We start from the raw sequence: 24,364 nt of genomic DNA on the forward strand, positions 1-24,364 counted from the left end.
CAGAGTAATTTCAGAAGCAAATTGGCAACGATTTTTGGATAGTTTTAGTCTATGCTTTCAGTAAAAAAAGACAAACAACATTTCAAGCGTCAAATAATCCTATGTGAAAAGTACATTTTGTTATGCTCAAAATAAACATCGATTGTTAATTAAAAATAGGTACTTTTAAAACCGACTCTTAAACAAATTGTTAATATTGATAATATTGACAATAGTGATAACATTGATGATATTGTATTAATATTGTACTAATCTACCGTACCGTAGAGGAAGGGTTGGGTACCATCACTAAAGTAGTTTTATCGTCAACAAACGTAGTCTAAGTCATTACTGGAGGCGATACCTATACACAAATCAAGACTGGTCATATTGTAAAACACAATTTTCCAATTGGCTGTTAAATTCCCAATGTCATTTCAACTGGCATTTGGCCATTGGACCACCGAACCCAAAGAAAACCACAGAGACACCGCGCAACCCAGCGGCTTGTCTTTTGAGGGAAACAAAGTATAACAAACTGGGAGGGGGGGGTTAAGATAAGACATGATTGGATCTCGATAAGAGTGTCAATCATACTCACAGAAAATACGGACGCAAACTTCTTAACGGTTGAACCGTGGCTGAAATTGCCCAGGCGTAATCACACCTCAATCGAATGAATTCCGATCACACACACAACTAGTTGCCGACACGGACTGGCATTTAATTTTGCAACAAATAATACTACAGCCAGGATACACCTGCCTGTGAGGAGTATATGTTTTTTTTTTTATATAATGACAATCCCAATCCATTTCAAAAGAACTATATATAAGCACACAATGTAAAAAAAATTGACGCCGGTCAATCATAAAAGCACCGGTGAATCACACATCATCAAAGCACCATACATTCTCGGGTAATCACGCAAAATGTCGCGTGGGTAGTGCAAGTTTAGCGCGTGGCGCTCCACGCCACGCCGTTGGTGGTCTTGGACCAAAGAAAATGGGGACCCAGACTTCTAAAAGGTGTAAGAACATTGTCTGGACTTTAACCAATCACAACTCAAGCAAAATAATGCAAACTTCCAATCACAGACACAAGTTGCCGACACCTAATCACAGACACAAGATGCCGACACCTAATCTCAGACACAAGATGCCGACGTTACAAAGTAATCAACTATGTACATGTACATGTATGGCGCCGGTAAATCAGGCATCATCAAAGCACGTACATTCTCGGGAAATCACGCAAAATGTCGCGTGGGTACTGCCAGTTTAGCGCATGGCGCTCCACGCGTGGGCGTCGCGCAGATGGTATTGGACCAAAGAAAATATGGCGACGACGCAGACTTCTCAAAGGTTGAACCAAGTTGAACACTGTCTTGGCTTATAACCAATCACAACTCAAGCAATGCCAACTTCCAATCACAGACACAAGTTGCCGACACCTAATCACAGACACAAGATGCCGACACCTAATTACAGACACAAGATGCCGACAGTGCCTGGCATTTAATTTCACAACAATGAAAATACACATTGAGTCAATTTTTTTCATAATCAGACCGCCAACTTCATTTTAAAAGACCATTATTTGAACACCCAAAATAATCAACTACACATGTATGGCGCCGGTGAATCACGCAACATCAAAGCATCCTTCAATCTCAGTAATAACGGTGAATTACACTCCAGCAAAGCAACCTTCATTATGGGGATAATCATGGGAATTGAGCGACATCAAAGCACTATTCATTCTCGCAAAATGTCGCGTGGGTTTTGCAAGTTTAGCGCGTGGCACTCCACGCGTGAGTCACGCGTTAATATACCGACGGCTATTTGACTTTTTTTCAAGACATGTTATCGCGCCAACCTCCACGCCCGTTTGCGCGCTAAATTTATCGCACGGCGTCTAGTTATTTTCAATCGGTACTGTATTCCCTTATTCTAATAACTTGTATTAGTACAACAAATACTCATAATGAGTGTTTACAACAGAGTAAACTATATTGGTTTGCTCTGGGGAGACTGCAATTAAAGTTCCTACATCAGACATCCCAAGAGATGATTCAATGGTCTTCCGCATATCAGGAGAAGCTGTTGCTGTCAGAGCCATCCCCACAACACTGCGCGACACAAGGGAGCGTACATGTAGTTCAGCCAAATGACTATAGCAGCTCCAATAAGCTTCAACCTCAACAGATATCATTCCCCTTTTTTGGTAAAACAAATAGAGAGAAAGAAAATGTATTTTCTTGTAAGGTTACCTAGATTTTGAAGAAAGCTTTCCAATTAAAACTTCTGTTAACAAGGAGTAACCACATACACAAACTGGACATGTACCGTCATGGCATACAAACAAAAAACTTGCGACCATAATCTACTGTTCCTCCAGTACATAACAACATTTGTGCCTTGCAAATTGCACAAAGAAGTTATCAGAAAACAATGACTTAGGTGAAAGACGATAATTGGATTCACCATTGCTCTCACCTTAAATTTTCATGTATTGTGTATTTTCTAACCAAATATTTTAATTATAATTGCTGACCATTTTGCTACACAATGACCTTTGTCAACAAAAAGGTTTGGCTGGTAGTCATAGGAGGATGATGTATTGTCAGTAGACTTCTGCCAAAGGGCCCCAGGAGGGTTTCTGAGCCAGAAGAGACCAGCAAAGAGACGAGCAAAAGCGAAGAGACCAGCAGTCTTTGTTGTACTTGAACTCTCTCAATTGCATCCTCCTTTAGGTCACCAATGTACTGCTCTAACTCCATTCTCTCAAGTCTTAGCATTTTCACTTCTTTCATCAAAGCAATGAGAGGAGAACTGACTACTGTAATGGCCTTGCACTCTGTAGAAGTCCCTCGTCGAGCCTAGTGTGGGGTAGACAATTATTGTGAATAATTAAAAAATTATGAATGCATGAAGTACATACTTGGTTAGAATGTCAATGATTTGTCCATTCATGCAAGACATACTGGGTGCAGGGGCAAGAATGCAACTCCAAATGGAAAGTTAGTAGTGTCTTAGTTCTCTCACTTTTAATTACTATGGTCACTATTGTTTTCTTAATACTGTATGATTTTTTCTTTAAATTTAAGGGTCAATAAAGTTCTTTTCTCTATGATTCAATCATAAATCGACCTATCACAAACTTCAGGAGACCCAGTAGCTGTGGCTCTCCTCATTTTTAAAATTTTATTTGCATGTTTGTGTCTAGAGAGTACGAACCGAAGATGCAAATATCAAAATTGTAAAATAACATACAGAGCCTCTGCCCGGAGAGGCTGACTGGGGACTGGGTCTACCACACATAGAGAATAGTAGAAAGGGTCTACATTACAATTACAAATCAACAGCAAATCGCTGAAAGATTTTTAGTATGTCATATATTTATAAATTATATATTATAATATTGAATGTTAAATTGGGCAAGTCAGTTTGAAATTAGGTTAATTCTTTACTAAATTTAACTACCTATCTGGGCTTAAATTTTAAAAGCTTCGTGAGTACACATGGATAATAGACCTACCTGGTAAATAGCCGACTTCCCATAAAAAGCCATACCCAGTCATGCCAGTTGGTAAATTTACGAAAGCATCTCTGTCTGACCCTCTATCTATCAACCAGTATCACTTCTATCAGCCTCCATTCAGCTCCACGGAAACCCCCAGTTTTTGTAGCCCATGGTCAATGGCGCTTTTTTTATACTGTCTTCACCCTTCACAGGGCTCCATGTCACTCTATTTCTACCTCCATGCTCTGAAGAAATGCTGTAAGTTCGCTTTTTGGATTGACCACCGAGTATATAAACACACAATGTACACACGGCGACCAAACTCCATGATGCCATACTCTGCAAGATGTATTATGAATATTCATGTTTTCACGATTCTTAACCAATCAAACTGCTCCGTCCAATTTTGGTAGCAAGTCCCATTGCATGTGTACAAAGCTGGGTACAAGTGATTCAAGACGGTAATTGCGACTGACTCACACACACATCGAGGGTGTCTGTATCGTCCCCGCAGTGGTGGTAGGGCCCCTCGCCTACCCGCTATTTGGCGGGGGGGGGGGGGGGGGGGGGGGGGGGCTGGAACAGTGACACCCTGCCCTTGACTCGGCCCTCGACCTGTGACCCGTCGGGGGCCGCCTCAGAGATTTCTCAGGGTCTTGGAGCGAGATCACGTCCGACGCATGGGTGCTCGCAACGGTTGAATACGGCTACTGTTTAGAGTTCACGAGCACCCCTCCATCGGTCACACTGGTCGTGAAATGCCAGTTCTGCTGAACATGGAAAAATGCCTGGCTCTAGAGAAGGAGATATCCTCCCTACTAGAAAAGCAGGCAGGGGTCCAGTGGCAGACTCCAGGGGTTCCTCTCAATGTTCTCCTAATGCCCCCAAAAAAGGGTACCTCAATATCAATCTGAAACCGCTCAATCGGTTCATCAGACCGAAGTGCTCCCTGATGGAAACACTAAAAGTGATCCTGGAATCTCTACCTAAGGCGGTATACGCAGCGTTAACTGACCTAAAAGACACTTACCTCCACATACTAATCTCTTGGAGCACTCTCGAAACCTCCAATTCAGATATCAGGGGTGCACACTGGAATTCCTGGCCCTCCCATTCGGGCTCTCCACGTCACCAAGGGCTTTCACAAGAGTCACACGATTAATCGCAGCTTATCTGCGTCGCCAGAATATCATGATCTCTATGTACCTGGAAGAGTAAACAGCCCGATATCTGCAGACCACCTGCGAGGTGACGAGGACTGTAGTTTTCATTATAGACAAGGAGAAATTCTGTTCATACCAAACCAGTCTCCGACCTTCCTGTAGCGGTTGTCAACCTCTGGAACAGTGTGGCCTTTCCCATAACGGAGCACATCACAGCTATGTATCAGTGCATCAGTGCGTGGACCTGTTCCTCTCATCCACCACGGCCTTAGCACGGGCCTGGTTAAAATATAACTCCCGGGTCTCATGGCAAGTCTGGTAGATTTGGTTTAGATTAAATTTAGGACTTATAACAAAGATGTAAATAAAAACGCGGTTTTTAATAACATAAAGAGTCACAGTTAATAAATGTGGTCAATAATGTGGGTAGTGGTCGCATACAAAGCAAAAATGTTAAAGTGTTATACTTTGTATCAAGTTGTAACAAAAAGAGTAACAACTTTGTTTCTTAAGAACCCCAGTAGTTACAATTGCAGCACATCTAAGGGAATTTTGCAATTTTGTTGTTGTGACGCTCAAGAACACATTTCCTGCTAAGCTATTAAATACGCTTAGCGTAAGCACAATTCCCTAAGCGCTGCGATTCTTTCCTTTAAATCCATTGGCCTAGGACCAAACTACACAAAAAGCAGCTTAACACAGCAAATACCATGCCTCATGTAATGTACAAGTTGTGAATTCAGGTGTTCTGCTCAATTTCTGCAATTTTTGAAAGCAAAATGTTTTGCCTATTTGTTATAAGCAGCTCTATCAAATTGAGCCACTCAACCACCAGAGAAACGTCACCACAATAAAATCTCTGCTTTTGTATTCCGGTCAAAGAGCTTTTGTTTGTCATGGTCTAATTTCCGAAAGGAAAGCGAAATACTGGAGTCAGTTTAGGCAAATGGTCTCCGGCACAAACAAGGTGACTTTACCCGTAAATCATTCCAAATCCCAGGCGGTCTATTTTCGTCGTCCACGCTCGTCGCCTGAAATGAACCCGGTCCACAATGCACCACACTTAGAGCTTGTCAAATTTTGGGTACAAGTTTAGACTTGTGCTAGTCGGTGACCATAAGAAATCTGTGTATATTGTACAAAAAAACGCAATGACACCGGTCATAAATGGGATAAGGACTTGACAATTCAAATCAAGTTTTACGCCGTACCCATGATCTGCCAAAAAATGTCAAACTGTGGAAATCATAAAATAAAGTTCAAAACTTGTTTAAGAAAAGAAGCCGGCAGTTTAAATTATCCATAGAGCAAGCTCCCAGAGGCCTATTGAGATCATTTACCTCTTATCTTAAGACTGGGCAGTTTGATATACTATGTGTACGTTCAAACGATGAGTTAAACTAGTATTAAATCCTGGGCAGTTTGTTATACTATGGGTACATTTAGACAAGGAGTTAAAGTAACCCTCAATCCGACTGCCGCGGGTGTCCTAAAGAAAAAACTACTTGATCCAAAATGGGCTTGCGTTCACATGGTAAGTTTATTTTTATCCAGCGGACTAAACTGACCAACGGATTGATTACTGGGTCATGCATTGGCGACCGTTACCATTGCTGGATCCGGTTCATCACATTGGGCATGCTTAGTCCACTTCAGGGTTCAATTGTACTCCTTCACCTGTTAAATTTAAAATTTACATATTTCCAAGCTAGAATATAGTACCGCAAGAGGCCACCCTCCAAGCCTGCTCCTGCCCACAGCCAACTCGTCCTCTTTTCTCACGCGTTCAGCAAAGACAGACATGTTTTTTGTTACGGGTGTATCCTTAGGTGATTTGGGGTATTTTTGGAGGGAGTTGTGAGTATTCCTACACCTCCAGCAGCACCTACACCTCTTTTGTTGTCCCCCTAAAAGCAAATAAACAACAAACTTAATAAAAAAACAGCTATAAAGTTTGCGCTAAAACATGAAGTAGGACCTGCAGTATACAGGAATTCGCACAAAAACAAAGAACATTGCAAAATATGCGCAAATGATGGACAATTACATGTAAAGGGGCGGAATAAATTAATGATACATGTAAGTATAATACGGAAAAAACAGGACAAGAAAATAATGAACATGATGGAGAAAAATGAACGGGACTGGGGAAATAATACAGGAAAGAAATATGAAAATACACTAGTAAATGATATGAGACAGGAACAAAATAATTGAACTGGAGAAAAATAAACGAAACAAGGTAAAAACAGGAAGGGGATGGAACTTTTAGTAGCGGGACCCATGCAAAACTGATGGAAAACACTGGACAAACAAAGAATAAGTAACAGATTGAACACTTAATGGGAAAAACATGAGTCAACGACGAGTCTGGGGAAATAATACAGGAAAGGAAAAGGCACTAAACAATGTAGCATCGCAAGATTTGCGCTTCATGACTCTTTTGCATCTTGCGTACACACGGCAGCCTGTGAGAATATGAACAAACATGGGAATTTCTTAACGTTGGGAGCTGCTTAATTTCATGAAGATTTGTGGAGAGTATACAATGACCAAAATCCATTGCAGATATCTTTTTTGCTGCCATGGAATGTGAATCTGTTGAAATTAGTGGTTTCTTTCAGGTAAGATTTGAGTTATGAAGCTTTGATATTTTTGGCCCAAAAATGGACCCTGATATCCAGGGCTTCACTGTAGTTTATTATTGTTGTGATATGGGACTACTTTATCCTGCTCATGTATATCGTACACCACTGTGTTATCTTCCCTTCTATTAAGTGTTATGAAAGAATAAAGACCGTTGGTCAGGAGCTAGGAAATCAATCATCGTAATCGCCTTTTACTTCCTAGAAACATATCACTTCATGGTGGCAGCGGTGAAAAGACTTATAGCATAACTTGCTTTAGCATTGGCTTCGTTACCCACCGTACGACAGATATTTCAAGCATTGAGATTTCTGAGAGGAACACTGACCACAGCAGTTTGACTGAGAGACTTGTTGCACGTACGTAAATCAGCCAGCATCGTTGCATGCTACATGTACCACAAACGCTTGTGTACAGTACAGTGGAACGTGATAGTCACCGGCAGTATTTCTCATCGCCTGTCGGACATAAAACTGACTGAAAGCACATACCAACGTTGCTGAGAACCATCCTCTGGACGCATCAGGGACTATCCACCACGGTATGGTCGAGAATTTGCATTTACATTGGTTTTTTTTGTAACTTTGGTGAAAAACTTGGGAACTACTTCGTTTAATGCACAGACACACGCACCATCATATATATATCGATCCAGTGTACATGAGATTAAACTAGTTCTGACAATGTAACTCCTACCGTGTCTACAAGATTGATTGACCTTTGACCGTATTCATCCGCATCATTGGACTTAGGCCGTGTCCGAAACGACGACTTCGGCTACAGCTACGTCTAGATCAGCCCGTCTACCAGTGTTGAAGAATAGCAGACGCGCGCGATCTAGGCGTAGCTGTAGCCGAAGTCGCCGTTTCAGACACGGCCTAAGAAATTGTTTGGGTTAGCCAAATAACATCAAGGGATAGTACTCCGCTCCTACGTTGCAGCCGGAACTATGCATCACCGTTTTTATGGATGGGAAGACTGAACAACTGAACTGTGTTTACGTGACGTGTAGCCCAGTATCTGGACAGCTACAACCGACGCAAAACTATACCATCCACCGAGGATACCGACAGCGGAGCGGCGTGTCACACTAGATCACCGACACCGGAGACTGGGAATTTGATGACATGGAGCAATGACATTGGTTCAATATAGTATCCTGACTATGTGCATTCCAGCAGAACTGTTGCTGATTTTACTGAACTGGACATTTAATTGACTCTAAGGATTAAAACATTGCCAATATTGTAGAGTTTACTGTAATAATTTCACTGCTATCATATAGAATTGTGTGATATTTTACTTCTTTACAATTTGTATGCATTTTGTATGCATATTTTCCCTGTACACCCAATCAAACAATGGCCAAATACCCAGAGATGAACTGGGGTGCTGCAGACATTTCAGAAGAGTTTGTGTTGATCCGCCAGCGAATGAAACTTTGTTTGCTAGATAATGAGGTAACAGACCCTCTTAAAATTGCTGTAAAATTAAAAATCGCACTGGGCAATCAAGGGCTTAAAAGGCTAAACGCATCAAGCTTAACTGAGGAGGATCAACTTGACCTTCAAAAAATTTGGTCATTATTTGATGGTCAGTTACAGGTCAAAGTAAACTTCTGTGTCCATCGCTTGGAATTAATGAGATATAGGCAGAAGGATGGGTAAAGTATTGATGGTTTTGTAACTAGGTGTTGCGAAAAAGCGAAACATTGCGATTTTGAGACAGCCGAACTGGATGAGCGCATTATTGAGCTTGCAATTGCCTCTACATTTTTTGACTCTTTTCAGAAAGAGTTGCTAGAAAAGCCAAAAGGGTTCAAAGTCGATGAAATCCTAGCCGAGGGCTGCAAATACATGTATGAAGCCATGGCTGCTAGCAAACAATGCCTGCAACCGCTCAACGGCAAAAGCGCTTCAGTCGACGCTATGCAGCGATCCTGCAAAACATGCTCAAACTGCAATCTAACACGCCAGCCGCGCAAATGCCCCGCATACAATGATACCTGTAAGGCCTGCGGGTCTAAAGGACATTGGGCCAAGTGCTGCCGTAAGTCAAAGCGTAAGCAGCAACAAGGCAAACCAAATCAGCGGCGGCGCCACTCATCGCGAGGCAGATCGCCGTCCAGACCGAGAAACAAAGGTGCAAGATCCAAGAGTCATGATGATTCCAGGCCAGTTGACCTCATGCAAGCCGACCGTGCTCAGCAATACACTGCAACAACCAATCAAGATGATGACCAATGCCAAGTTGATTTGCTTTACGCAATCCACATCTCCGATCTTAGCATGACTCCCGTACAGCCACATAAACTCGACGAAGCTTTCAGCATAATAGATGTTGAGTGTCCGAACCTCCATGGTGTGAAACGACTCAAGTTCAAGGTTGACACCGGGGCAAGCGCAAACACACTCCCTTTGCGTACCATCAGGCAGATGTATGGTGATAACTGGTCAAGCCAAACAAGACGCATAAATGTTAGGCTCACTGCCTATAATGGGTCGGAGATCAAATGCTTTGGAAGCATTTCCCTGAAGTGCAAGTATAAAGAGTCTTTCTGGAACGATGAGATGTTCTACGTTGTGGATGTCCCAGGCCCAGCGATAGCCGGTTTACCAACATGCCTTAAACTCCAGATGGTCACCATCCATACCATCTATGTGCCAGAAGGCCAGCCAGCACAACTGAAACGGCCACCTGCACCACCCAGCGAGACACACCAGGCATGTCATCCAACCACGCTGGATATGCCAATCAGATCAGTCGATGACTTAAAGACCAGGTACCCTCAGCAGTTCGACAAACTTGGCAATTTCATGGGGGAAGCCCATTTGTACCTCAAGGAGGATGCAAAACCTACTATCGATGCTCCACGCAAGTGTAGTATCCACCTCCAGCCGAAATTACAGGCCGAGCTAGATAAAATGGAGAAAGACGGAGTCATTCGTCCTGTTACAAACCACACAGATTGGTGCGGTTCAATTACCACGAGCGTGAAGAAGGATGGATCATTGCGGATCTGCTTAGATCCCAAACGTCTCAACAATAGCCTGAAGTGATGCCCCCACAAAATTCCAACATTGGAGGAGCTCAATCCTGCGTTTAGTAACGCCAAGTTCTTTTCCAAATACAATGCGAAGGCGGGCTACTGGTCTGTTCATCTTGATGAGGAGTCACAAGACCTCACTACCTTCCGGACACCTTTTGGGAGGTACTGCTTTAAACGTCTTCCTTTCGGGTTAGCAGTCAGCCAAGCAACTTCCAACAAGGAATGGATGGGATCACAGACCAAGTCCCTGGCTGTGTAGGGATTGCAGATGACATTGCTGTCTACGGCCAGACTGAGGAAGAGCATGACGCTAATCTACTGTGTCTGCTAGAAACAGCGGCACGGGAAGGCCTTGTTTTCAACAGCAAGAAGTGCAACATCAAGGTGGACCACATCAACTTCATTGGCTCTATATACTCTAATGTAGGTATCTACCCAGACCCAAGTCGAATCGAGGATATATATGCAATTCCGACTCCACAAGATAAGGAAGACCTCCAGAAATTCCTTGGGCTGATGACCTACGTCTCCGCCTATATTCCAAACTTTGCGGACAAGGCTTCACCGTTATGAGACTTGCTGCGTAAGAATGTCCAATACCTCTGGCAAGAGGATCACCAAGCTTCGTTTGTCACATTGAAACACTCCATAAGGGCAGGCTCATGCCTACAGTACTACAATCCAACAGTACCAACCGTCCTAGAAGTTGACGCCTCCCAAAAAGGCCTTGGTGCGTGTCTTCTTCAGAAGGGGAAGCCAGTGGCGTTCGCGTCAAAGAGATTATCCCAGGCACAGGCAAACAACTCGAACATCGAGAGAGAAACCTTTGCACTAGTGTTTGGCATTACCAGATTCCATACGTACCTGTTCGGAAGCGACTTTGTTATCCACACAGACCACAAGCCACTGGTCACGATCTGTGCCAAACCATTGACGAGTGCTCCACCGCGCCTTCAAAGGTTGCTCATTAAGATTCAAGGATACACTTTCTCCATTGAATATAAACCAGGACCATCGATGACACTTGCAGATGCACTTAGTAGATTGCCAAATCCAGACAAACGACAGGATGTTCCCCTAGACATCCAGGTGGATGACGTGACTCTCACTGACTGTCCTGTCACACAGGTAATCGACCTCATTCATTTTGGCAGTGCCAAACAAGAAGTACTGCAAGAAGAGACATCACACGACCCACTACTAAAGGAACTGCGACAAGTCATATATGCAGGTTGGCCAGATTCCATTAAGGGCCTCCCACGAGACTTGCGACCATATTATTGGTCATACCGAGACGAGCTGGGAATCTCTTGTGGCGTAGTTTTCAAGGGTCGACAAGTCCTGATACCGGAGAGCATGCGCAACGATATACTCAATCGATTGCACATTGGCCACATGGGAGTTGAGAAAACTCGACGACTTGCTCGCAATTCAGTCTATTGGCCAAAGATCAATGAAGATATAGCAAAACTCGTTGGAGAATGTGAGCCATGTCAAGAAACCCAAACTCGCCAGCAGAAGGAACCTTTGGCACCTCACGACATTCCAACTACTCCCTGGTCGAAGTTAGGAACTGACCTATTTGAGCTGAACGGACAGGATTACCTCATCATTGTGGACTATCATTCAAAGTTTCCAGTGGTTCATAAGATGACCTCCACTACAAGCGCAGCAGTTGCACAAGCTAAGGCTTCCACGTTCGGACTCCTTGGAGCCCCAGTCGAAATGATCTCCGACAATGGCCCCAATTCGCTGGTACCGCATATAAGGATATGTGTGCCAGATGGTTAGTCAAGCACACTACATGTACCTCCTCGCTAAGATATCCCCGATCTAACGGGCAAGCAGAACGGATGGTCCGAACTGTCAAATCACTTATGAAAAAGTGCCAGAAGACAAACCAGGATGTCCACATGGCTATGCTCCACCTAAGAGCAACACCCATTGATGCAAAACTACCTGCACCAGCTGAGATCATGTTTGGTCGACCTATCCGTACAACCCTGCCAAGCAACAATCCATACGATGCCATGCAGAAGCATGCGGAAAACCATGAACACCTACAGGACAGGAGAGACAAGATGAAAAACGACCACGACAAGCATGCCGGTCCAAGTCTCTTGCCACTGTATATTGGCCAGAAGGTCAGGGTCCTAGACACACCTAGCAAAACATGGTTTCCAGGAGAAGTCGCCAAGGTACGCAAAGAGCCATGGTCATATGAGGTCATGACGCCAAATGGAAACAAACTTCATCGCAACAGATCGCACCTGCGCGAAATGCCAGGCCTAACTGCGTCTAAGCTAAGCGCAAGCGCCAACTTTGCGCAGCCTACGCGTATACAGTTTGACCAAACCCCTAAGCGCCTTAGATTTGCTGACCAACCAGACGAACTAGATACTGGAGGCAAATACAAGACTGTGCAAGAGCGTATGCCAAATTTGCAAAAAGCAACCTCAACACGTGGTAAAGTTGTTTTGAATATCAAAAGTTGTTTTGAATATCAAAAAGTTGTTTTGAATATCAAAAGTTGTTTCGAATATCAAAAGTTGTTCTGAATATCAAAAGTTGTTTTGAATCTCAAAAGTTGTTATGAGTTGAAGTTCAAAGTTACACCATCGGTGTGTTTGAGTTGTCTACACCATCGGTGTGTTTGAGTTATGTTACATTCCTAGTTCTGAAGTTAACCGTCATTCATTAGAAAACAATTCAGAATGCGACAGCTTTCCACCAATTTTTTTTATTTCAAATTGCAACTGGATGTTCAAACAAACACCTTATCTATCCAACCATTTTTAATGTATTTTCATTATACATGTATATCATAACCACAAATTAACTTTTGTGCCCGAATTACTTTCTTTCAAAAGAGGATGTTGTGATATGTAGGGGGATGTTGTGATATGGGACTACTTTATCCTGCTCATGTATATCATACACCACTGTGTTATCTTCCCTTCTATTAAGTGTTATGAAAGAATAAAGACCGTTGGTCAGGAGCTAGGAAATCAACCATCGTAATCGCCTTAATTACTTCCTAGAAACATATCACTTCAATTATGATAGTTCAAGGCCGCCAGGGCTACATGTATAAACAATGATATATGACAGGAAAATAATAAACTGATCGGAAAAAAAAACAAACGGAAAGGAGAACTCTGTATAATAGATATGTTTACAGTGTCGCACAACATTTGTATGCTACTTTTAAGATAATTAATCAACTGTGCTTAAGGTAACAAATATTTTTTTATATACCAAACCCCTGTGTTGTTACAGATGGTTATTAAATTTTGGTCAATTTTATAGTCGCCTTTAACTTAATAACATCATTTAGCTTATTAGTTGACTTGTGTTGTTTTCTTTATCAGATGGATCTGGCTACCTTTCTTATTGACAGAGCATGTCATAACTACTCACTTGCAAACTACCTCTATTGGTATCTTCTGGTGGAGTCTGATGATCAAGATACCGTTGACTCAAGAGTTACCCAAATGTATCAACTGGTGCTTAAAAGATTCAATTCTTCATTGATCAAGGTTGGTTTTTTGGCTTATTGTTGATACTAATGATGTAAATCTTTAATTACAAAAATATAAAGTAAGTAACATTTTTGTTAGTACCATTGTATAGACCATGCAAAATGCTCATGGTATTCTTTGCTAGTCTTGAACAAGGTTTTTCCTTTGGTATTGCTTTTTATAATTAGCCTTTTCGTAGCGCAGCACAGCGAAACAGCTCTTATTTTCGTAAATTTTTTAGGTGTTCGGGCGATATTGTTCGTTTTTTTAGGTGTTCGGGCAACAGCCCGAACAACTCATTGTTTTTGTTCGTTTTTTTGGTGTTTTTTTTGGTTTTTCTTATTCTTCTCGCTGTCGATTGTCCGCAAGAAAAAGCATACATGCGAAGCTTGCATTAAGTTGAAACTTTGCACACAGGTAGACAATAACCAGTAGATGATGCAAAAGTTTTTACGTCACGATGACGTCATCAGTTGACGAGATACACTAATTCAAAGTTTATTATTTCAAAAAATCATAACTTTTGATCTACATGAGGGATTTTTACAATCAATACATCATCGGAAAGGGCATTAACAACTCCGTAAACGCCTCACAGACATAACCCCATTTTGATTTTGTCTTCCGGCTCAAAAGAGAGGTTGAAAATTTCAAAATTCACGTCTAAAGAACAACGTAAATCCCCCGTTGGTATGTGCATAAACATTACACTTAGGCATACACACAATGTGTAGTGTATTAGCTGTGCGGGAGAGTCACGCTCCAGTGATCATCCATAGAGCGCGAAAAAGTAGTCTTCGTTCAAGGCGTTTAACCTTTTGACCTTGTCTTCTGGTTCAAATCGAATTTATTGTACATTATCTACGACCGTACTGCGTTGATAACACCGGTTCCCGTCCGATTACTGAAGTTAAGCAAAATCGGGCTTGGTCAGTACTTGGATGGGAGACCAATTGGCGACTAAATTTTGTATTATTTTTTTTTTTTTTTTTTTTTTATTCTCCTATAAATAGCTTCGTTTTTAGTCTATTTTCAAGGCGTTTTCAACTAACTTTTCTTTTCCGGTTGGTTAGTCTCTTCTTCAGTCGTCATTATGCATAAGGCTGCAACCACAAAAGCTATTTTGACAATCTATACATCATATGAAAGGGCTTTAAGTACGTAGTCTGTTTTCAAGGCGTTTTCAACAAACATTTCCCTTCCAGTTAGTCTCTTCTCCAGTCGTCATCATGCATAAGTTCCTATGCCCTCAACCACAAAAGCTATTTTGACAATCTACATCATATGAAAGGGCTTTACGTACGTAGTCTGTTTTCAAGGCGTTTTCAACAAACATTTCCCTTCCGGTTAGTTAGTCTCTTCTCCAGTCATCATTATTCATCAGTTCACATTTCCTCGACCACAAAAGCTATTTTGATGATCTATACATCATATGAAAGGGCCTGACGTACTTCACAAAAATGGGTATGTTGGTGACCTTCTCTTGACCTTTTGACCTTTTTAAACCGGAAGTGCCTGTAAAATGCTTTGAAAGGGCATTATTTAAAGGCATTTAGGTTGAAATGTACACTTTTTGATGCTTTACCATAAAATTATTACACATCGAGAAAACTGTTTGGTTTTGATTTCTTTGCAATTTGACGAGCTATCAACAACACTTTTTTCATTGATTCAAACACTGACCCAACAATAGCCGAACACCTAGTGTTTGTTTCTACAAACACTATATCTAGTTTTCTTTTTAGGTGTTCGGGCAACAGCCCGAACAACTCATTGATTTTGTTCGGTTTTTTTTTTTTTTTTTTTTGGTTTTTCTTATTCTTCTCGCTGTCGATTGTCCGCAAGAAAAAGCATAGATGCGAAGCTTGCATTAAGTTGAAACTTTGCACACAGGTAGACAATAACCAGTAGATGATGCAAAAGTTCTTACGTCACGATGACGTCATCAGTTGATGAGATACACTCATTCAAAGTTTATTATTTCAAAAAATCATAACTTTTGATCTGCATGAAGGATTTTTACAATCAATACATCATCGGAAAGGGCATTAAAAACTCCGTAAACACCTCACAGACATGACCCCATTTTGATCTTGTCTTCCGGTTCAAAATCGAGGTTGAAAATTTCAAAATTCATGTACACTGTATAAAGACTACAAAATTCCCCCATTGATTGCGCGTAAAGATTTTACAATTACATGTACATGTACTTTGTCACCACGTGTAAGCATGCGGTGCATTGCGGTCACCACGTGTAAGTATGCGGTATTATTTCAAAAAATCATAACTTTTGATCTGCATGACGGATTTTGACAATCAATACATCATCGGAAAGGGCATTAAAAACTCCGTAAACACCTCACAGACATGACCCCATTTTGATCTTGTCTTCTGGTTCAAAATCGATGTTGAAAAATCTAAAATTCACGTATAAAGCACTACAAAATTCCCCCATTGATTGCGCGTAAAGATTTTACAATTACATGTACATGTACTTTGTCACCACGTGTAAGCATGCGGTGCATTGCGGTCACCACGTGTAAGTATGCGGTGCATTGAGGAGCATGGTCACGCTCTGCACCACGTGTTGATCGTTTTAGTCTGCGTACCATACTGCGTTGATAACACCTGTCACTAAAGTTAAGCAAAATCGAGCCCAGTCAGTATTTGGATGGGAGACCACTTGGCGACCAAAATTTGTACGATTTATTTTTGTATTAATTTTAAATTTTTTTTTCTCCTATAAATAGCTTCGCTTTAGTCTGTTTTCAAGGCGTTTTCAACAAAGATTTTCCTCCTAGTTAGTCTCTTCTCCAGTCGTCGTTATGCATAAGCTCTCATATCCTCAACCACACAAGCTATTTTGACAATCTATACATCATATGAAAGGGCTTTACGTACGTAGTCTGTTTTCAAGGTGTTTTCTACAAACATTTCCTTTTTTTGGTTAGTTAGTCTCTTCTCCAGTCGTCATTATGCGTAAGTTCCTATATCCTCAACCACACAAGCTATTTTGACAATCTATACATCATATGAAAGGGCTTTACGTACATGTACGTAGTCTGTTTTCAGATGTTTTCAACAAACATTTCCTATTCGGTTAGTTAGTCTCTTCTCCAGTCGTCATTATGCATAAGTTCCTATGTCCTCAACCACAAAAGCTATTTTGACAATCTATACATCATATGAAAGGGCCTCACGTATTCCACAAAAATGGGTGTGTTGGTGACCTTTTCTTGACTTGTTGACCTTTTTAAACTGGAAGAGCCTGTAAAATGCTTTGAAAAGGCAGTATTTAAAGGCTTTTAGGTTGAAATGTACACTTTTGATGCTTTTTCTATAAATTATTACACATCGAGAAAACTGTTTGGTTTTGATTTCTTTGTAATTTGACAATATTAACAATACTTGTTTCATTTATTCAAACACTGACCCAACAATAGCCGAACACCTAGTGTTTGTTTGTACAAACACTATATCTAGTTTTTTTTTTTTTTTGGTTTTTCTTATTCTTCTCGCTGTCGATTGTCCGCAAGAAAAAGCATAGATGCGAAGCTTGCATTAAGTTGAAACTTTGCACACAGGTAGACAATAACCAGTAGATGATGCAAAAGTTCTTACGTCACGATGACGTCATCAGTTGACGAGATACACTCATTCAAAGTTTATTATTTCAAAAAATCATAACTTTTGATCTGCATGAAGGATTTTTACAATCAATACATCATCGGAAAGGGCATTAAAAACTCCGTAAACACCTCACAGACATGACCCCATTTTGATCTTGTCTTCCGGTTCAAAATCGAGGTTGAAAATTTCAAAATTCATGTACACTGTATAAAGACTACAAAATTCCCCCATTGATTGCGCGTAAAGATTTTACAATTACATGTACATGTACTTTGTCACCACGTGTAAGCATGCGGTGCATTGCGGTCACCACGTGTAAGTATGCGGTATTATTTCAAAAAATCATAACTTTTGATCTGCATGACGGATTTTGACAATCAATACATCATCGGAAAGGGCATTAAAAACTCCGTAAACACCTCACAGACATGACCCCATTTTGATCTTGTCTTCTGGTTCAAAATCGATGTTGAAAAATCTAAAATTCACGTATAAAGCACTACAAAATTCCCCCATTGATTGCGCGTAAAGATTTTACAATTACATGTACATGTACTTTGTCACCACGTGTAAGCATGCGGTGCATTGCAGTCACCACGTGTAAGTATGCGGTGCATTGAGGAGCATGGTCACGCTCTGCACCACGTGTTGATCGTTTTAGTCTGCGTACCATACTGCGTTGATAACACCTGTCACTAAAGTTAAGCAAAATCGAGCCCAGTCAGTATTTGGATGGGAGACCACTTGGCGACCAAAATTTGTACGATTTATTTTTGTATTAATTTTTAATTTTTTTTTCTCCTATAAATAGCTTCGCTTTAGTCTGTTTTCAAGGCGTTTTCAACAAAGATTTTCCTCCTAGTTAGTCTCTTCTCCAGTCGTCGTTATGCATAAGCTCTCATATCCTCAACCACACAAGCTATTTTGACAATCTATACATCATATGAAAGGGCTTTACGTACGTAGTCTGTTTTCAAGGTGTTTTCTACAAACATTTCCTTTTTTTGGTTAGTTAGTCTCTTCTCCAGTCGTCATTATGCGTAAGTTCCTATATCCTCAACCACACAAGCTATTTTGACAATCTATACATCATATGAAAGGGCTTTACGTACATGTACGTAGTCTGTTTTCAGATGTTTTCAACAAACATTTCCTATTCGGTTAGTTAGTCTCTTCTCCAGTCGTCATTATGCATAAGTTCCTATGTCCTCAACCACAAAAGCTATTTTGACAATCTATACATCATATGAAAGGGCCTCACGTATTCCACAAAAATGGGTGTGTTGGTGACCTTTTCTTGACTTGTTGACCTTTTTAAACTGGAAGAGCCTGTAAAATGCTTTGAAAAGGCAGTATTTAAAGGCTTTTAGGTTGAAATGTACACTTTTGATGCTTTTTCTATAAATTATTACACATCGAGAAAACTGTTTGGTTTTGATTTCTTTGTAATTTGACAATATTAACAATACTTGTTTCATTTATTCAAACACTGACCCAACAATAGCCGAACACCTAGTGTTTGTTTGTACAAACACTATATCTAGTTCTTTTTAGTTTTTATTCTTACTCTCGATTGTCCGCAAGAAAAAGCATAGTTGCGAAGCTTGCATTAAGTTGAAACTTTGCACAATGGTTGACAATAACCAGTAGATGATACAAAAGTTGTTACGTCACGATGACGTCATCAGTTGTTGAAATATACTAATCCAAAGTTTATTATTTCATATGATATATACCTCAAGAAGTACAGAAGCTATGCAATTAATTCGGACATTACCGGAAAGGTCCTGCAATAAGCTTCAAACGCTCCACCGACATGACCCGAGTTTGACCTTGTCTTCCAGTTCAAATCAGACGTTGAAAATTCAAAAATTCATATCTATAGAAATACGCAATCCGCCATTGGTTGTGCATAAAGATTGTATGTGCACGTTCCAGTGCTCATCCATACAGCGCCTTAAATGTAGCTTCATGTTTAGTCTGGGTTCGAGACATTTTCAAAATACATTTCCCCTTTCAATTAGATGGTCTTGGCTACTACCCGTCAGTATTTCAAAGGTTCATATTTCCTCAACCAAATAAGCTATTTTGACAGTCTATACATCATGTGAAAGGGCTTTACAGACTACTCTAAAATGGATATGTTAGTGACCTTCGTCATGAGCTTTTGACCTGTCCAAACCGGTAGTGCATGTAGAATGCTTTGAAAATGCGTCATTTAATGGCTTTTAGGTTGAAATGTACACCTTAATGCTTCACCGTATCAAACATTGAGAAAACCACCAGTAACTCGTCAAACCAATGCAGTGTTACTACTGCCTCAGAAGATGAAGTTCACAACATCATTTCAAAGTCACCAGCAAAATCATGCGAACTAGATCCTGTCCCTACATCTCTTCTCAAGAAGTGTATGTCTGCCCTTGTTCTGGCAATCACTCAGATCAAGCCTCGATACCGGAGTAGTTCCTGAAAACCTAAAGAAAGCTATTGTTCGTCCAACTTTGAAGAAACCAGGAATGGATACCGAGTCTCTACAGAGCTGTCGCCCCATATCTAACCTTCCGTACCTCTCCAAAGTTTTGGAACGAGTGGCATTCTCTCGTCTCTCACATCATCTGCAAGATAACATGCTGCTTGACAACCATCAGTCAGCCTACCGGCCTAACCACAGTGTGGGAACACTTCTTACCAATTTAACAGACGATGTCCTGCAACAGATGGACAAGGGCAACGTCACAGCTCTCGTACTACTCGACATGTCCTCAGCATTCGATACGGTCGACCACGGGATACTGCTTAACCAGCTGCGTTCTCAAGCAGTCTGTGGGACAGCCCTGTCTTGGTTTGCGTCCTATCTGACAAATCGCTTCCAGTGTGTGGGCATCAGTGATGCCATGTCTCAAGCAAGTCATCTTGCCTATGGTGTCCCCCAAGGATCGGTAGGAGGCCCCCTCTTATTTTCGCTGTATCTTCAGTCGGTGGGCAGCATTATCAAGACACACAACATCAGATACCACTGTTACGCAGATGACATACAGCTGTATGTGTCGTTTCCACCAACCTGTGCTGCAATGTCATCGTCTACAAAGCAAATGAAGACGTGCATCAAGGACATCAACAAATGGATGGACGCAGCTGGTCTGAAACTCAATCATCAGAAGTCAGAGTTCATCATTCTGGGCTCAAGGCAAATGCTGAACAAAGTCGCCACAAAGGACTCTTGCATCCGCGTAGGGAACAACTCAGTCTACCCATCTTCCAAAACTCGCAATCTTGGGGTTATCTTCGACACCAGCATGTCCTTCAATGATCATGTTTCTTACATATCGAGGTTTATAAGATTCCAAATTCGCAACCTTAGCTTTGTCCACAAGTACCTAACCCGAGATGCAACTGAACAGCTAGTCCACGCCCTTATCTCTTCTTGTCTTGATTTCTGCAGTTCCCTCTGTCTCTGCCTTTCCCAACAACAGCTGTCTAAACTTCAACGTCTTCAGAACTTCGCTGCTAGACTGGTAACACTCACCAATCAGTCGCTTCATCAGTCGCTTCACTGGTTACCTGTTGAAAAGCGGATCACGTTTAAAGTTTTGTTGCTGGTGTACCACGCAGTCCATGGCTCCTCACCAACCTACTCACTCTTTGCTTCTTCAAGTTTCCCGATCTTGGCACTCTTGGGGTGACCACAGCTTTTCCCACGCAGGCCCATCTCTCTGGAACAATCTACCTCTTCTTCTTCGCCAAGCTTCATCTGCTAGTTCTTTCAAGAAACTACCCAAAACTCATCTGCTCACTTCGTAATTCTTTTTCATTGAACTGATTACTCTGCATCGATCTCTACCTTAGGGACCATGGATAAGTTAAGAACGCAGCCGCCCGCGATCAGACTCGTTCTAGAATGAGTCTGTCCCACAATTGTCACGCGGCCGTCCCAAGGTGGATTATAGCGCTTCACTGATTTTTAAAGACCCTCATTATTGAACTCTATTGTTGGTGCCTTTTGTTGTTCAGATTACATGGACAAGGCAGCTCGTAAGTAAGCCACGAAGGGGTGAAGGATTAGTGTTTGCGGTCTAGCTCAGGTTTACACCAGACAATGGGTTGGAGATAATAATTATGTCCATGTACAGCCAACCCTCGAGTTTGCCAAAGCCAATACAATGATATGCTAATGCCATAACAAGTTGAACTGGTGACAGTTCTTAAATTTGAAATCCACGCCAACTTATTTTGTATCTACATGTAATTGTTACATTAGGACCCTGGTTAACAGAGATGATTACACTTAGAAAATTCGTTCATAAAGGTACCGCGAAATCATGCTGACCGGCTTGCAATCACACAAAACACTACACAAAATTACACCATAGTACACAAACGCACTATCCAGCGACACACTCACAAACAGTGTTTTCTTACTGGCCTATTAGTCTTGTTACTTTGCGTGCAACAAACTGTAATGCAAGCAACATTGAACGCAAGAGGGCTTTCCTAAACAATGGGATAGCGGGAGCGTGCCAATCTCCGTTGGAAAAAATGCGCAACAGCTTACAAAATTAGTTAGTACAGCCTTGAGATTAAGACTTTCGGGAGAATCTGGTGTCCGAAAACTGCAATACTAACCAGTGTTGATGCCCGAGCTAAAATTCATACAACATTGCCATTGCTGGTACCTTTGGCATGTCAACAACGTGGTTTAATTTTTAGCAGTTCCTTAGAAATATTTAGCGTGTTTAAGAAAAACTACATAACGTGTTGGCTTCATTGTTCAAACATGAAACATTTTGGATACCTTGGATATATCAAGATATATACAAAAAAGAGTATAGTTTTACTGTTTAATGTAAGATGTTGTTTCTATTGATTTTGTTATTGTTGTATATTGGGGGATTATTTTGCATGAAGGTCGTGCAAAGACGCAGTACTTGTTATTTTTAATCTATGGTTGTGTTTTGACTTATTGCATGAAAGGGCTAGGAATAATATTTAAAAAAAATAAAACGGTCAAAATATAAACTTTTCTGTGGAATACAGAGTCTACTTCACTCTACTTACCGGTAGAGTCGAATTACTAATTTGCATATTCCCTATGCCGCGAGGCAAAAATGCTAAGACTTTCACACACAATAGCGCCCTCCACCGTCCTACCCATAACGCCCCGCGACATGCCCGTCACGAAGTCGTCCTCTTTTCTCTTAGCCGCGAGTGGGTGAGGTTGTGTTTTAAATCTGTTCCAACAGTTCAACCGTTGTCTAAACCTTATCCTCGCTAAGAGTGCTTAAAAAGACTAAAAAATTGTAGAGTTTTAGTTGTTGTTGTTGTAGTGAGTTGTGAAATAAACTATAGTTTGATTTCGTTGAGAAAATAATGAGTAGCGTAAAGACACTGGGGAGGGCTTCGGCTGTCACTACTGGGGTTACGTCCGTTTCCCCGGGACAGTCGGAGCTCTCGGGGGGCTGCGCCGGCGACACTCCGTCGCCCGGCTTGCAGTCCTCCAGCCGGCCTGCACAGCCTCTGTCGGCTGCGTCGGCCGAAAGACCCACCGATCAAAGAGAGGTTGCTTCTCGCTCCCCCTCCTCGGTCAGTGTGCGTGGGTCGACCCAGTCGAAGGTCAAGCGCCCCGGCAAGGCCAAGAAAGCCGGTGCCGGGGCAGCGACCAAGAGAGGAAGGGCGAAAGGTGGCTCCGTTCCGGAGCGCACCGCCCACTCTCCCAGCACCGCCTCGGGGTCTCTGAAGCTGGAGGGCATCCCCCCTCCGCACGGCTCAGAATACCCGGCCCGCACCGACACCGTGGATTCCCCCACGACGGTTGGTGACGGCCTTTTGCGAGGTTTTAAGACCCGCAAGGCACCCGCCCACGCCATAGGCTGTTGGGCGCTGGCCATGGGGAGAAGGATTATGGGTGTGGAGTCGGGTACCTGGGACTCCCCCGGGTCACCCCACTCACAGGGCCCGCCCTCGCCTTCGGGTTTCACCCGTTGTTCGGGCATCCCTGTCACTCAGGTTTCCTCAGAGAGAGCCTCGGATTCGTCCCATGAGCGGGTACCGAATAAGCGGCAGAAGACCAGAAAAGACCGTCATCTTCGGTCGTCTGACGACTCCTCACCTGACAGCCATAGGAAACATCATTGGGGTAGCGAGCCGCTATCCCGAGACGAATTCCTCACGGCTTTCCAGACCTTAGCGGCCTCAATATCCAGCCGGCGCGAGGTTCAGGAATTTTCCCAGTTTGCGGGACCGTACACCCAGCCCGACCAGTCCGGTCATGGCTGGGTGCGCCAGGATCGAGGCGGCGTACCGTGCACGGTCAGCCGGCCACCGGCCTCCCCTCCCAGCCACCGTCCCATGGTCACCACGCAGGAGGTTGCATGGGGTGTGATGGATGAGGGTGATGGGGATTAGCATACACCCCTCGGGATCCTTTGTATCCGATCGGAATGCAGAGCACCATGATTTGTTAGGCACAGCCCTACCTTTGGGTGAACAATCAGGGAGTGTATCCGACCCCCCCCCGTGTCCGGCGACTCGTCCCTGGAAGAGGACGAGTTGGCCACGGCAGTTCAACGGCTTTCAATTGCCAAAACTGAATTGCGCCTTGTCCAAAGGGACATGGCCCGGGTGTTGGATCTCCCCGCCGAGGAAGCGGGGGACGCCCCCTCTGAACGGCGGTCTTTGAAGAGGAGGACTGGCCCCGCTCCGAGGAGTGGGAATATTTTCCCGGCTATGCCACTCGACCGGGTATGCGCTGACCGCATCGAGGGCATTATGTCGGCACCCTCTTGGACGGCCTACCCCAAGCGGGCGGATTTATATTACCGATTTCCCCCCGGGGATTTCGATAAATATTTTTC

General features: G+C 42.5%; 1 protein-coding gene across 2 annotated transcripts in view; it reads left to right on the top strand.

The window, feature by feature from the left end:
• The first annotated feature begins 2,698 nt into the window (after positions 1–2,698).
• LOC117295423 (phosphatidylinositol 3-kinase catalytic subunit type 3-like) overlaps positions 2,699–24,364 on the top strand; it is an 82,246-nt gene continuing 60,580 nt past the window's right edge. The window contains exons 1-2 of one of the 2 annotated variants that reach the window (XM_033778071.1): positions 2,699–3,001; positions 13,734–13,901. In XM_033778071.1, coding sequence (XP_033633962.1) covers positions 13,734–13,901 — 168 coding nt within the window. In that variant the 5' untranslated portion in view covers positions 2,699–3,001. Of the gene's footprint in view, positions 3,002–13,263; positions 13,380–13,733; positions 13,902–24,364 lie in introns of those variants that run through there. The other variant, XM_033778072.1, reaches the window with a different exon arrangement.

The sequence above is a fragment of the Asterias rubens genome, chromosome 10 (assembly GCF_902459465.1).
Source record: "Asterias rubens chromosome 10, eAstRub1.3, whole genome shotgun sequence".
In the NCBI taxonomy this organism is placed as follows: Eukaryota; Metazoa; Echinodermata; class Asteroidea; order Forcipulatida; family Asteriidae; genus Asterias; species Asterias rubens.